The sequence below is a fragment of the Myxocyprinus asiaticus genome, chromosome 2 (genome assembly GCF_019703515.2).
Source record: "Myxocyprinus asiaticus isolate MX2 ecotype Aquarium Trade chromosome 2, UBuf_Myxa_2, whole genome shotgun sequence".
Taxonomy (NCBI): Eukaryota; Metazoa; Chordata; class Actinopteri; order Cypriniformes; family Catostomidae; genus Myxocyprinus; species Myxocyprinus asiaticus.
This window is the reverse complement of record NC_059345.1, coordinates 38,445,233-38,460,929: the sequence shown is the minus strand read 5'-3', so window position 1 is coordinate 38,460,929 and position 15,697 is coordinate 38,445,233. Positions and strand designations below refer to the sequence as shown.

Below are 15,697 nucleotides of genomic sequence, written 5' to 3'. Positions count from 1 at the left end.
TTAGACAGGATTGGAGTTGGATGGATAGACAGACAGACAGACAGGCAGAGATAGATAGATAGATAGATAGATAGATAGACAGACAGACAGACAGACAGACAGATAGACAGATAGACAGACAGACAGACAGACAGATAGACAGATAGATAGATAGATTTTTTTTATAGAGCTTTTGTTTGCGCATATACAACATGAATTGGTTTCTTTAAAAAGTGCTTAAAGTGCAATCTACAGTTCGCTTGGACGCTCTTTAATATTATTCAACTCCTGTGCAAATCAGCGATTGGTGTTCGCTCCGATGGACGTGTTGAGCTGACGTCCCGCTCATGGCGCCCACGGGGGGGCTTTGCGCTGCTCTTTTTAGACTCCAAAAGAATCCCGCTTCTCTTTCATGTGCCGCCTCTGTCCAATCAAACTGAGACAGAGAGAGAGAGAGAGAGAGAGAGAGAGAGAGAGAGAGAGAGAGAGAGAGAGAGGAGAGGCGGCGGCCTGTGCGAGGCGTCAATCACGCTCGCTGAGTGGCTGAAGCGCTTTTCGTGCGCTCGAGCTGCAGATGACTCGATCCTCGCGACGCTGCTGTGTACAGAACCTGCGCGCTTATCTTTACGGACGCTCTCTGAAACATCGTTTTCTTCTGGATTGTTATTCAGTTCTGATGTTTTTCAATTGCTCTCCGATGCAGAGAAATGGGTAAACTTCATTCCAAACATGGTAAGTGGCGGCATCTCTTTGGTGTTTTAAAGCAAGTGTTGATTTCAAAGCACTTGTGATTTAGTTCTTTCGAGTAACTGATCTGTACCGATGCTTTTTCCCTTTTTAAAGCTGCTATTTGTAAAGCGAGGGAGAGCCCTGAAGGTGAGTAGACTTAATGCAAGTACAAATAAATAACGTTATTATTGCATGGAACTGACCAATGACTAATAAAATCAGTAGATTTTAGACCGTAGGTGTAAACAAAAAACAAAAAAGCATTAGAAACTTGTTTAGCTCTTGTGAATACCGCGTAATTGCTTTAATAGATGTATAAAATGTATTTTCTTTGCTGTTTTAGGCGATAGTTTTGTAGTTAACGCATGTTTGGCGAGGAAAGGACTGGACGATTGGATGGTTAAACAGAAGTATTACTGCTCGAGTTCTCGCGTAGATCAACAGGACCGCCAGCAGAAAAATACCTGCGGACTGTCTCATCGGGTACGTGTTCACTTTTAATAACTGTAGCATGTTAAAGGCGTGAGAATTTTGGACTTTGAGAAAGTGAACCCTGTGTTTGCGCTTCGCCTTCAGTTAATTGAAAGAGTCTGTAGGAATTAACGGGTTGGAATTCAAACTCATTGATTGGAGAATGTTGCTAATGTTATTTATTCATGTAAGGGGATGTTTGCAGTTTAAAGATTGTTTTTTAACTGATCAAAAACTTGTGTGATGGGGATAAATTACTGACAACATCGGTTACAGTCTCGACTCTACACAACAAAACCCTCCTTTTCTTGCTCTATTTCTATATGAATTCAGAATATTCGGTTACTATAAGTAATATAAAGCATTTCAAGTATAGTCGAGTTGCAGTTTAATCGTTTCCCGCTTCTAGAGACCACACGCGCTTTTAGACCACCCAATTCACTTAACGCTCTGCGCTTTGAAAATGATCGTGCCATTATTTTCTGACGTCATTAAGAACAATAGTTTAGTCTGTGGAAACACTCTGTAGTTTGAGGCCAAATATAAAGCCAGAGGCGTTGTTATCACCAGTGATTAAAGGAGAAACATTCTCTGAATACACGTCTCCCCGACACCCTTTAATGATGTCAGTTAAAACGCTCTCCACAGTTTCAACTGCTTCCTTTGAAGCCAGAGGAGGAGACTGTGTGTTGCTATTCCTTTGAATGACATACGAAGGGGAAATGTCAAGTTTCCGAAGAGGTTCAGGCTGTTTATTTCTGACAGGCACATCATTTTGAGAGCAAATATCAAAAGGTAAATACATAAATAGCCTAACTTATATATATATATATATATATGCAAAAAAGTGTGTTTCTATTGCAAATTTGCCCAACAAGGAAAATGTTATAGCAGTCATGTTTAAACAAAAGACGCGTCAACTTTTTCACTGCCGGCTCACATGGGTAAATGGTTTATTTGAACATGGTGGGAAGAAATGTGTGAGGGCTAGGAACAGATGCAAGTTCTCTCTGTAGGTAATAGATCACGACGAGTTGAAAGCATTGCAGGCTGACAGGCTGGTGACAGCGCTGTATTGTGAAGAAGAGAGAGGGGTGGAGGGAGGGCCAGTCTGTCTCAGTTTTGGCATCCTAGTAAACACATAAGAGCACTGTCGTTTAGGAGAGGAGAAATACTGTGGAAATACCTCAGAGTAAGCCTCTTTTGGTCAAGGACTGTTGCAGAGTCTCAAAAGACTTTTTTTGAGGGTTTGAGAGATAAATGGAGAGAGTGTTAGAGAGAGAGAGAGAGAGGAAATCCAGAGGGCTGCTATTGAACAGCCGTCTCAAACAGCAGGAGGCCGCAGCCACAACTTCTTAAACCCAGTCCTCATATGTGGACATACAAACCTGTATCTGACAATGTTAAACTCTGGGAATCCACAGGAATGTGTTGCACCAATGTCACTGGAAAAACTGCATTTATTTCCTTTGCTTACTATCCAGGGCTGTGTTTCCCAAAAGCATTGTAAGCCTAAGTAGATCGTAGAAACCTTTGGTGCCAGTGGTCTCTACGATCAACTTAAGCTTGCGATGCTTTTGGGAAACGCAGCCCTAAAGAGTAATGAAGTCTTGATTTCACATGTTAAATGCATAGCACTGCACTGTAAACAAAGAAATAATAACCAGCAGAGGCAGGGATTTTTAGATACTGTCTGAACAGAAAAAAGCGCGGGGAATGCTGAACGCATGGTCTTTGCTTGGTTCAAAGTTCACACAGTTGAAAGTTTATTACTGTTTTCACTCTCGGCTGTGAGATTGGGGTTTTATTGTAGCTTGAGAGATCATTGTACTGAGAAACAGTCACAAAGTCTGAAATAACTTCATGGGTCTACCTGTTTATTGACAGTTTACCACACTTTAAATTCTATGAACTCACATCATTTTTTCTCTTAACATTTGCCGTCATTACATCACTATGATAGCCGTCAGTTGAACCGGGGATTGTTCAGTTTAAATAGGGATTGTTCAACACAATCAAATTGTTTTCCTTCTGAGGTTTTAGTGAGTTAAGAAACAACGGCAGAACTGAGGCGTGTGTGTGTATGTGTGTGTGTTTTCCCAGATGGTGTGAAGTGATTTGGCCAGGTTGGGAAAGGATCCCTGCTGAAAGAATTAGACCATTTACACAATTTAGGCTTCACACGTCATTTTTCTTTTTTTTCCCCCTACAAATAAATAGCTTTATGGTATGTTCCTAATGGTTTTAGGAGTGTTGTGGGAATGAAGGAATGAAGAAGAGGAAAAGGTGTTCCTGACCATCAGTATTTATTTGGAAGTGTTCACTTTGTTTTGACATAACAAAATGTCATAAGATCAGTAAATTGGAGTGATTACATTTCAGTCTGTTGTAGCAGGGTTTGCATTTCTTTTTTGGTTCTCCCTTGTTTATTTTAGATTGCAAGAGAAGTTTTTCAAACATCACTTTTATTATTACAATGAGAAATGTTGATTGGATCAGAGTGTGGAGTTTTGATTGAAAACGTTTCTTCATTTTCTTCATTTGTTAGTGTTTCTGAGTTTTTAATCCAGCCGCCACCTTTGTTCTTTTCTTTTGAGGTTTTTCAGAATGTAATGTTGCGTGTTTACAAAACTAAATAGATCTTATAAAATAATTTTATTTTAAATTAAGCCAAAATCTACTTAGATAAGATTTCTCTTGCAATAAAAGCCGCTGAGTGCTTGCTGTGTCAGAAAGATTACTTCACTCTCTGAACATGGAGAAAGCATAAACCTCACTCTCAAACTCCTGCTGATAATACTGGAGCTAATAGAGGCTACCTGGAGAGTAAGTTATTTATAGCAGCTGTGCTTAAAAGTTCATACTGTTTTGTGTGTGTCTGTGTTGTAAATGTGGTTAGATAGTATGGACAGTGGGGAGTCTGAGTCAGGAATCTGTTTGATGAGTGTGTTTGTGTTATGCTGGGTTAACTGGCCTTCACACAGAAGCCTTTCTTGTGTAGTACTGGTTATTACATTTTCCAGCCTGGCCTGCATTGGTCCTGCAGTTGCTATTGGTGAACACTATGCGTTCCAGTTCAAGAAGAGGGTGAGGCCAGAGTCGTGGACTAGCATTCATGCAATGGCACTCAAGTGGTTATGCAAGTTTGAGTCTAGCGGCCATCATTTCCTGTCCTCTCTCTGTCCTCTTATCATGCCTGCCTACTTGTTTACTTTTTATATTATCTAGTCTACACTGTCAGGTAACCTAAAATGAGCTTCATGTGGTAACATCTAAATTAATTTGTATTAATCAAGTCCAGGGCAGCTAATAAGGGGGTACAACTTGACCTTTTGTCCCGGGCTTGAGGGGGGGTCCATAGAAAGGCTATTCAATATTGTATAGCGCATCTAAACACATTCAGCGGGAGACACGGATATAAACACGGAGATAGCGTGCAACTGCTAAATCTGTCCGGGTAGGGCATGTTGATGTGATAACTGTCCAAAATGTGGGGTAAAAGGCCCTCGGCGGGGGGTGGGGATGGGGGGGTTGTAGTGATATCATGTTAATATAGGGATAATAGTTATAGTGTAATATCTGTCAATTTAGGAAAATACTTTTGAGACAGCAAGGTGCTTTTTTGTGTAACAAATGAAGGTAATACTTATTCAAAATAACTACTTTAGAAAAGGGTTAACCATTTTCTGTTAATTTCAATCACAATTGACATTTCAGAACATTCAAATTATTCTATAAACAAATGTATCTCTATTGTGATTGGATCAGTCATTGTGAGCCCACTTTGAACATTTTTCATTACAAATCTATTTGCCCCACTATGTGTTTTATGGGGGGCTTTAGCCCCTGCAACAGGGGGGCTTTTTACCCCAAATACTATCCTTTTACTTATTGGGTAGTTATTAAAACTTTTGATTTAATCACCTTGGACAAAACTAGTGTTTTGGGAGAAAATAAAATCAAAAGTACCTTTTTGTACCCTATTTAAAGAAGAAGTGTGTAATTTCTGCAAAAATAAACATTATTTTCAAGTAGCTTTACGAATTCACCTCTTGTCAGCTGTTGATCTAACAATAGATAGTCCTGCCCCCAACTCATGCCATTGGTTGAGTCAATGTGGATGTGTCGGACTGGGCAGGTTACTCAAAACAAACAGAGCAATATTTTTATAGCACCAAAGACACACAATGTTTACAGTTTTTGAGAAAATAACCTAGGCATGGCTTTTAGTTGTATCTGCATATAAAGCTGGGATAGGAATAAGTATTTTAACACTGAAAAATTTACATACTTCACCAAGATTAAATCAGCTTGAAAACATGAGGTTACAGCAACCAGAGGTCAGGGCCAGATCAATTAGAAACAACTGCATGTTACCATTTTTACAGTGTAAAGCCAGTGCGGTAATGTCTCTTGATGCTCTTGTTCCCTTCAACCTGATTGATTTTTGTTCTCTAATATGGTAGAGCTTTGTCATTGTGTGGGGTACAGCTGTGTTTACTGGCCATTCTGAGCATTTTAGACATAGTACCAGACATACAGTATTTAGTTCCAACCACTTCGGTTATCATACAAGCTTCATTAGAACAGGTCATTCTTAACTGATGTCCACACTTCTTTGACATAAGGCTGTATGGCAGCTCTCAATCAGTTAGTACCAAAGCTCTAAAACCGGTCAGAATTACACTTTCAAAGAAGACACTCAACATCATAGCTCTAAAATCAGTCAGTATCAAAGGCCCCATTTCTACCTGGTATTAAGATGCATTTTGGGTGATCTGATCACATGTGGTCAGCCCTAAATACAGGTCTAAACAGGGTCTAAACCATTTTGTGATCGGATCACAAAAACCACATACGAATGTGGTCAAATACATGTGACCAGATCGCATTTGAGATGTAAACATTAATCTGTCCTGTATGTGTCCCAGCAGCAGTGAAACTCCACCCCTCACCTGTCAATCAACCACTGTGCTAAAACAAGTGTTTTAACTTTGCCGTTTGCGAGCGGCTTTAAAAGAAATAACCGTCTGATCCAAAAATTTTAAAAAGCGGATACATACACAATTACAAGAGCTAAACTGATCTTCTTTAGTGTGTCTGATATCAACACAGATGACAAACACGAACACCTGAAGCTCTTTTAATACAGGTAAACCACTAAAATAAAGTATAATTCTGCTTGACATGTTGCGTTTGTTGCCAAAGTGCCAAGACCAGACGATGTTACTGCTTTGAAATATGACTTTATCAAATCTTTCAAAACCAGTTAGCTCAACTGCTCTATCAAACTAGGGCAATACCACAAATATCTTCTGCAAAAACAGCCAAAAGATCAGATAAAACCAGGCTTTATCACAACATTGAAACCACTCTATTTGACTCTGTATGGAATATCACTGCTAAAAGACAACTTTGAAGCCCAGATCGAATATAGCTTTATATATATATATATATATATATATATATATATATATATATATATATATGGAATTTGAGGACTTTTTGGGGGAATATTTTTGGATTTGTCACTACTAACATACACTGTAGATGTACACCCCTCCTGACAACACAAACAAAGTCTCTCTCTTGCTGTCTTTGCCTCAGAATTTTCTACGTTGTACCACAAAGAATGACAGTATGCCCTTTTTCCCTTATCTTTGTCTCTTGTATTCCCTTCCCCATTTCCAAAGTATTTCTTTTACTTTAAGCTTCAAGTGAGATTGTCACACACTTACCCTTAGACTTCTTTCTCTTTCTGTTCAAAACATCAGGTTTACTATCTCTCTCCAGGGCTGGTTGAGAAAGGATGACAGACAGAGATTGAAAGACAGAGGGTGGGGGTGGGAAGCAATGTTTTTTCTTTCAATAAAAGAGAAAGAAAGGGAAGAGGGTGCCTCTGGGGAGTGGGACAGCACCTGGCTCCAGTGTAGTGCTGCAGAGGGGTTCCCATGAGAAAGGAAAAGAGGACAGGAGAAGAGAATGGAGGAGGGGAAAAGAGGAGAGGAAGTAGATGGTTCCTCCAGGACAAGGAGAGTGAGGGGAGCTGCAGGTTGCTGCTCTGTCACCTCATTTAATGTTAATATTACTGGTACAGACTAATTTCATTCCATCTGCTGTGTTTTTTAAAAGTTTTTCATCCTATCACTTAGGGATGTGCCCGAAGCCGAATACCCTATTCTGAATAATGACTTCAAAATGAATAACAGATTCATCTGAATAATATAAAAAATAATTGTATGACTGATTATCCAAGAAGCACAAGGATAAAGCGACATTTTAAATAAGTATATTCAAAATTACAATGGATGGATGTGTGCGGTATCGACTCTGTTTGCAGTCTCTGTTAATTGTGCGCGTCTGGAGCTTGTCAAATGTAACATTAACTAAGATACGAGATCATATGCACTTTCCACTTCTTGAAATGTCTGTTAATGTATCACACAATTCTCACATGATTCCCATGTATTTATTTATAGCCTAAACCTGAGAGCGATGTTAAATTCCTGACTTGAAGTGATGATTTCACGTCGGAGCTCATCTATCCATTCCTTTAAAGTTGACAACATTTATATCAACATCAGCGATTAGGCTCGACCTTAACGCTTGTCTGCTTGTCCGGGACGAGTGGAATTTTGAACGGGCAAGTTAAAGAGAATTTTACTTGCCTGACTGGATAAGTAGCCTGATTAAAATATCAATAAGGAATTTAAGACCAAGCCTATACAATCTAGAGGGGGTCCAATAGAATCGATGTAAAATCTTAAATTGCATAAGGCACACCCTTGCATCTCTAGATGCAGACTTGATGTTTTTTAGAATTCTACCCCACACTCCCTCTTCAAAGACCAAGTTTAAATCTTTCTCCCATAATCTCTTGAGAGAAGTTAAAGCTCCATCCCCCAGACTCTGAATTAGCAGGGAGTAATACACTGATGCTTTATGGCCTTTTCCAAAAGCAGTAATCACCATTTCCAGAGTATCTGGCGCTTTAGGGGGGTGTACGCTACTCCCAAAAATAGTACAAAGCAGGTGCCGCAGCTGTAAATACCTAAAGAATTGAGACCTGGGAATCCCAAAACGTTGAACCATATTTTCAAAGGATCTCAACACTCCTCTCTCATATAGGTCACCGAGCGTATTAACCTCCCTCACAATCCACTCTGTCCAGCAGAAAGCAGACTTATTAATACATTACTTTGGGTTCAGCCATATGCTCAAAGCAACATTTAAATAAATGTATGAATTAAACACTCTGGACACTTTTGTCCAGATGCAAATGCGAGATAACGGGGTGTAACTTAACTTCTCCAGTTTGTTTGATAGAAAGGCTTTGCAGCGGTGAAATAGGGGCAAGAACTTCCTGTTCAATACAAAACCAGGGAGGGGCTCTCTCAGGTGGAAGCGACCAATGAGCCAAATGTCTGAGACCGAATGTATAATAATAAAAGAGAATCTTGGGTAGGCCTAGCCCACCTTTGTCAATCGGCCTATGCAATTTACTGAAATGTAATCTGGGACGTTTACCATTCCAAATGAAGCACTTTGCTATGCTATCAAATTGCATGAAATAAGAAAGGGGGACATCTACAGGGAGAGACTGTAGCAGGTAGCTGAATTTTGGAATACAGTTCATTTTAATAACATTAACCTTCCCAATCATAGATAAATGTAATGAAGCCCACCTGCCCACATCGCTCGAAATTTTTTTATTAAAGGGTCAAAATTAACTAAATCACACAAATTTGCTGGGAATAAAATACTTAATGCCCTGTTTGGGCCACTGGAAGGCACCCAGCTGTAAAGCCGTTACCGGGCAGTATGCTGTCAGAGCCAAAGCTTTGGATTTAGACCAATGAACTTAGTAAAGGAATTAATAATTCTGTGGAGACAAGGCATAGATCTAGTAGGGTCGGAGATGAATAATAAAATATCTGCGTAAAAAAAAAAATGTATGCGCCACATCTCCTGCCATCAATAATCTGAAATTAATCCATTTGTTTGTACCGCCGCTACCAGGTGTGTATAAAGTAACTTAATCCTTCCAATAAAAGTATTCCCGAACCCGTACATTTCCAAAATCTTAAAAAGATAATCCCATTCTACCATATCAAATGCCTTTTCAGCGTCAAGTGAGATGGAAGTGACCGGAGTCTGATCATTCGCCGTTGACCACATGATATTGATGAGATGCCTAATGTTATCAGAAGAGCTGCGGCCCCGAATAAACCCCACCTGATCTATATGTATAAGAGATGTCATGACTTTACTTAATCGGTTAGCCAACATTTTTGACAATATTTTAATGTCTAACTGGATCAGGGAAATTGGACAGTAACTCTTACACTCACTTGGATCTTTGTCCTTTTTAAGAATCAGACTGATCCAGGCTTGTGTCATGGTTGGCGGAAGCTTTCCATTCTTTAATGATTCCGTACAATTTCTAGCAAAAGTGGAGCCAGTTCTGTAGCATAAGATCTAAAAACATTCAGTGGCAAAGCCGTCTGGCCCCGGAGCCTTGCATGTAGGCAAGGCCTTAATTACCTCACCAAGTTCCTCCAAGTTTATCTCAGAATCAAGATAATTTTTTTGCTCAGTCGTCAGTTTAGGAAGTTCTAATGGTTCCACAAAGTTTCTAATTTCCTAATATCTTCATCAGTAGATGAAGACGTGGAACTATAGAGATCAAGATAGAATTCTTTAAAAGCATTATTAATATATATGGCCGAGGTGAATATTTCAAAACCAGCAGATTCCACTAAGGGAATGGTAGAAAAAGCTTCCATGCTTTGTTCCCCGACTCAAAGTATGACTGTCTTGCCCTGAATAGCCAAAACTTCACCTTCCATGACAAAATAGTATTATATCTATATTTCAATCAGGTCAATTCTCTGAGGCCATTAGATGACATTCGGTGCTTCAGCTCTGCCTCGGCACTTTTAATATTCCCTTCCAATTCCATGAGTTCTTGTGCTTTGGAGTTTTTGGTGAATGAGGCATACTGTATGATCCAGCCCCTAAGAACTGCCTTAATTGCCTCCCAAGCCATGCCCACAGAGGATACTGAGAACCAGTTGGTCTCCATATAGACATTGATTTCATCCTTTAGCATTTGTTGGAATTCAGGATTTTGCAAAAGGGATACATTAAAGTGGCAACTATATGATTTATTTTTCTCCATATGTGGCAACACCTCTAAACACACCAGGGCATGATCTGAGACCAAAATGTTTCCAATTGAGCAATCAACAACAGATGAAATGAGGGACTTAGATATATATATATATATATATATATATATAAATGCCCACCCCATATCTTTCCAAAGTTTTCAGCTTCCTGCAGAGAAAGGTGCGTTTCTTTGTTTTTTTTTTTTTTTTTTTTTGGGGGGGGGTGGGATTTTTCCCCTTTTTCACCCAATTTGGAATGCCCAATTCCCAGTGTGCTTTTAAGTCCTCGTGGTCGTGTAGTGATTCGCCTCAGTCCGGGTGGCGGAGGATGAATCCCAGTTGCCTCCGCGTCTGAGACCATCAACCCACGCATCTTATCACGTGGCTTGTTGAGCGCATTGCCACAGAGACATAGCGTGTATGGAGGCTTCACGCCATCCACCGCGGCATCTGTGCTCAACTCACCACGCGCCCCACCGAGAACGAACCACAGTATAGTGACCACGAGGAGGTTACCCCATGTGACTCTAACCTCCCTAGCAACCGGGCCAATTTGGTTGCTTAGGAAACCTGGCTGGAGTCACTCAGCATGCCCTGGGATTCGAACTAGCGAACTCCAGGGGTGGTAGACAGCGTCTTTTACCACTGAGCTACTCAGGCCCCCGAAAGGTGCATTTCTTGAAGAAACACTATATCATATTTCTTACGCTTAAGAAGATAAATAACCTTCCTTCTTTTTATGGGGTGCCCCAACCCTTTCACATTCCACGTGGAGAGAGACAATCCACTCATATTAACATTTTACATTTTGACATATAAGAAAATATAGATTGTGTGTCAAAGACAAGATTATAAAGACCACATTCCAACATTAGTGCAACAATCAAACCCCGAACATCCCCTAGAACAGAAAAAACTGAAAAAATAAGTCTGGTGTTTCTATAAAAATTTTGTGAGACAGAATTACACAGCAAACGATAATCTATAAAACAAACTCCAAACAATAGGCAGAATAAACACAAAGAGCATGTAGCTTCATCCATAACTGTCCTGAAGGTGTGTTATTCTACAAAATAAACTCCAACAGCTAGGCGGAACCAGCACAAAAAGATTACCCAGATTCTTCAGATAGTCAAGCGAATGTTCAGTGAGCCGTCCTCTCGGCTGCAACATGAGTGCAAGCAAATTACTTACTCCAATGACTTTGCAAGAAATACTCCACAAATTAAACTCCGGCTCATAGGCGGCACCAGCACAAAAAAATGCGCAGGTTCCTCAAACTGTCAAGCGAATGTTCAGTGAGCCGGTCCACTCGGCTGCAAGCAAATGTCTTACTCCAATGACTTAGCCAGAAATACTCCACAAAATATACTCCAGCCGACCAAGTACAAAGAGCATATAGATTCATCCACAAAACCGTCCCGAAGGTGTGTTGCTCTACAAAATATACTCCAGCTGCTAGGCAGAACCAGCACAAAAAGTGTGCACAGAATCTTCAAACAGTCAAGTAAATGTTCAGTGAGCCGGTCCACTCGGCTGCAATGTGAGTACCACAAGATGACTTACTCCATTGACTTTATGAAGGACATCGCTTGCTGTGGGCATGTGAATGTTTTACGGCCATCCTTAGCATCTATTCTCAATTTGGCCAAGAATATCAGTACGAACTGAAAGCGACCTTCTGTTTATGTAAAAGTTTCTTGCATTCCTTGAATCAATCACGTTTCTCTCTTGTCTAATTCACAAAGTCTGGGAACAAGAAAATGCTGTGGTTCTTCCAAGAAAGCCTTCCTTTACTCCTCGCCTCGCATAACACAAGATCTTTATCGGATGATCTCAGAAATTTGGCCAGAATCGATCGGGGCCTGTCTCCTTCCGTGGATCAATGAGCCGGAACCCTGTGAGCTCGCTCAATTTCCAGCTTATGGCCTGCTATGTCGAGCAGACTCGGAAAGAGCCCATCCAGGAATTCCACCATATCCTGTCTCTCCACCTCCTCTGGGACTCCCACAATATGGACGTTATTCCGCTGACTACGGTTTTCCATGTCCTCCAACTTCTCCCAGACATGCTCCAAATCCACCTTGGTTGCTAGTGGACACACTCCAAATCCACCTTGGTTGCTAGCGGATTAGCAGATAATTCTCTCTCCGATGACTCGATCCGTTTCTCCACATCCCCCACTCTTGTAACCACATCAGAAAACTTCGCCTCCATGGCAGTGAACGATCGACATATCACAGCAAGATCCTCCAAGTCAGCAACGACCTTCGTCGACATTGCCAACATGTTGAACATCTCTCGCTGCATTTCCGGTACCTCTCCGACCAAACTGACTCCTGGGCCCATGGCCTGCTCGGGGGTGTCAGCTTGAGCACATAAGTGTCTTTTAATGTCTCGAGAGCCCGAGGATTTTGAATTCTTTGACATATTGTCCTCCTAGAACAGTTATCGAACAGAGTGTATAGAATATCACCGGTTTATCTCACTCGCCGTTCACACGTCTGATCCTTGCTTGATGTCACGTGACTCTCCCACATAAAAGCTAATTTAATGCACATTTCATTTCCATCATTGTTTTGTTACTCATCAGCAATATGCATCTTCATAGTAAAATATATAAAATTCATACTGAAATTTTATGTTGTGTTTTATGTGTATTTATATGTTTATGTTGGGTTGTGCTTTATGAATTAAGGTTTATGATTTAGTCTGTATCCAGGAAAAGCAGCACAATTGCTACATCTGAGTTGGGATAACCTTTAAAGAGATGTGGAACTTTACAGTAAAAGCAGTTCTGAGGCCACTGCACTTACACTGGGTTAGTAGACATGCAATTCTAGCTTGTAAGTACAAATGAAAAGCTTTGCAGGCTACACTACTGCTGAATGTTTGAGTCATCTCATTTGTAGGTGTTTTAAATGGTGTGCTCTGTGTTTTATATGTGCTTTTCCAATTGACTATGACTAATGCGAGTATGGTGTGCATTTGAGTGTAAGTGTGTGTGTGTAAAAATAGTGTTCAGGTATGTGTGGTATGGGGGTGTGCTGGGGGCTAGTTGAATCAGAAAGAGAGAGAGAGAGAGAGAAAGTGAGCGTGTGTGTGTGTGTGTTGTGAATTAAAGCACGTCTGTCCGGATATGCTCTAGAGATCAAAGTGTGTGGTGGGAATGTGTGGACTGAGTTGCTGGGATTAACAGCTGAGAATTGGGCTCTGTTTTCCAAATTTCCTTAAACACACAGACACATACTCATCCACAGGCACAGGCACAAGCAGCAGAGCTCAGGACAGGACTCTGTTCCAGTCTCTTCAACACTCCTATTTATTCAGCTGTGCTGACACTTTTAAGTCCACCCACACCCCCCCAACCCCACTTCTAAAGGGTAAGATTTAGATAGTTGATTATTATCTGATTGACATGCTGTGAATCACAAGACAGGAATGGTTTTGTTACGATGTACTGGTATGCCAAGGACTGGTCTGTCTAGAACCTTCAAATATAGTTACATTTTGATTAATTTTTAAGTAAAACTATAGTTACATTTGAATCTGAATTAAATTTTTCTTGTATCACTCAGTCTAACTTTTAGCTCATCTTATATCTGTATGTAAAACTACAGTAACGAGAAAAAGAGCAGAATTACTACTCTCTTTACTCTTTTTTTGTTACCATGTTTTATTCATGTTTCTATTGCTCTCTATCTGTGTTTCGACTGCTTAAGAAATAATAATATTGAAGGATTTGATAAATCTCTGACTTGTTTTGCCATTCCTATAAATCTCCAGCTCTTTGTTACTCTGGAGTTTCAAGTCCTTGAGAGAGGAACAGGCTGTAGTTTCAGACACAATGTTTGAAAAGTCCTTTCTCTGTTTTTGGGGTAGTTTAGTTATTCATTATCTCTGCTTTTAAAGAGGAAAAAAGGGATCACCTAAGGGAAACAGAGAGTAGAACAAACGGGACGCGCTGCATCATTTTCAGTGCTTCAAAGCTCTGACTCTCTTTCACTCTCTCTTTACTTGAGACACCATTAAACCTAAAGAGAGACTCCAGGTCTCCTGGTTTAAAGGTATCTTTAGTAAATGAGAGTATAGAAACACCAGTACTATAAGTTTTCTTCATTTTATCTTAATAAGTTTCCTATTGTTGACTGTGAAGTCTTTAGATTGATGCTTTTATCTCTCACTAATAATTCTACCTACAACAGTTTGTCATCAAAGTTTTGTGTTTGGGGTGTAGAGGTGGTCTTCAAAGAAGTTGTTCCTTTGGGAATGCTGACATTTTAGTCTTGGGTCAACAGCTGGTTAGAAGTTGCAGCATATAAACCTCAGCCCACAATTGGAGTTTTGAGGCTTTTAGTCCATGCCTGTTAGCTTTGAGGCCATCAAAATGCTACTGCTAAATGTTGACAAAATTAACTTTTAGCAGATCTTCACAATTAAAATTTACAGTTTTTCTCTTCCAGGAAAGCTGACCAAAAATATTGATGACTCATTTTGCACTTACAGGCATATCCAAAAGTTTGTCCAATAAAAGGTTCTCCAGAATTTTGAATATTGATTCATGGATACCACCTTGCAACGACTGGCAAAAGCAAGTAGCAAATCATGGTTCAGGGATGTGATTTAAACTGAAGGGTTTTGGCTAATTACAGTAAATAAAGGGTAGAGACCTTTAATATGTCCTGCTCCAACTGGAGCATTAGTAGATTTAAACCTATAATATCCATATGTCTACACAGAGAGTGTCTCTGTGAATGTGAGTAATAGAGATTAGGTTGGATGTGTGTGTGTGTGTATGTGTGGATGGGTTCAGGTATGGTTTACGAGGACTATTCACTAACACTATTCTAGATTATACACATGTAATTATGCTATAAACGTGGTTTATGACAGGGTTTGTACAAGGTGCTTGAAGTGCTTGAAGTACTTGAATTTGGCTTTTTCAAATTTAAGTCCTGGAAAACCCTTGAAAATAGCCATTTTTACCAAGAGGTGCTTAAAAATTGCTTGAATTATAGAAAAACGTAAAAAAAATGTTGCTTAAATCATTTACTAAATTAAACATATTTATTTTCGGAAAAACACGATGACAGACCACTAGACTGCTGCTGAAGCTGGCAGCGCATAGACGGCGCTGTCATGTGGCACCTGTTACTTTTGGCAGTACTGTTCAGAATGAGCTAATCACAATCAATTGTTACTGGAGGATTTTGAAAATATATATTTTATAGATACTGCTGTGGCGGTTTTAACAAGTATAAATTCTTACAACTATCAGTTTTAATTAAAAATTACTCTCCAGAGTGAAAAAATGAGATGAGATGTAAAACGTTCTGAGATTTGAATGC

The 15,697-nt window shown here is 39.9% G+C and overlaps 1 protein-coding gene across 3 annotated transcripts in view; it reads left to right on the top strand.

Moving 5' to 3' along the window:
- The first annotated feature begins 528 nt into the window (after nucleotides 1-528).
- LOC127450121 (protein naked cuticle homolog 1-like) overlaps nucleotides 529-15,697 on the top strand; it is a 41,087-nt gene continuing 25,918 nt past the window's right edge. For all 3 annotated transcript variants that reach the window (XM_051713943.1, XM_051713933.1, XM_051713927.1), the window contains exons 1-3: nucleotides 529-711; nucleotides 823-855; nucleotides 1,052-1,191. In XM_051713943.1, coding sequence (XP_051569903.1) covers nucleotides 687-711; nucleotides 823-855; nucleotides 1,052-1,191 — 198 coding nt within the window. In that variant the 5' untranslated portion in view covers nucleotides 529-686. The remainder of the gene's footprint in view (nucleotides 712-822; nucleotides 856-1,051; nucleotides 1,192-15,697) is intronic.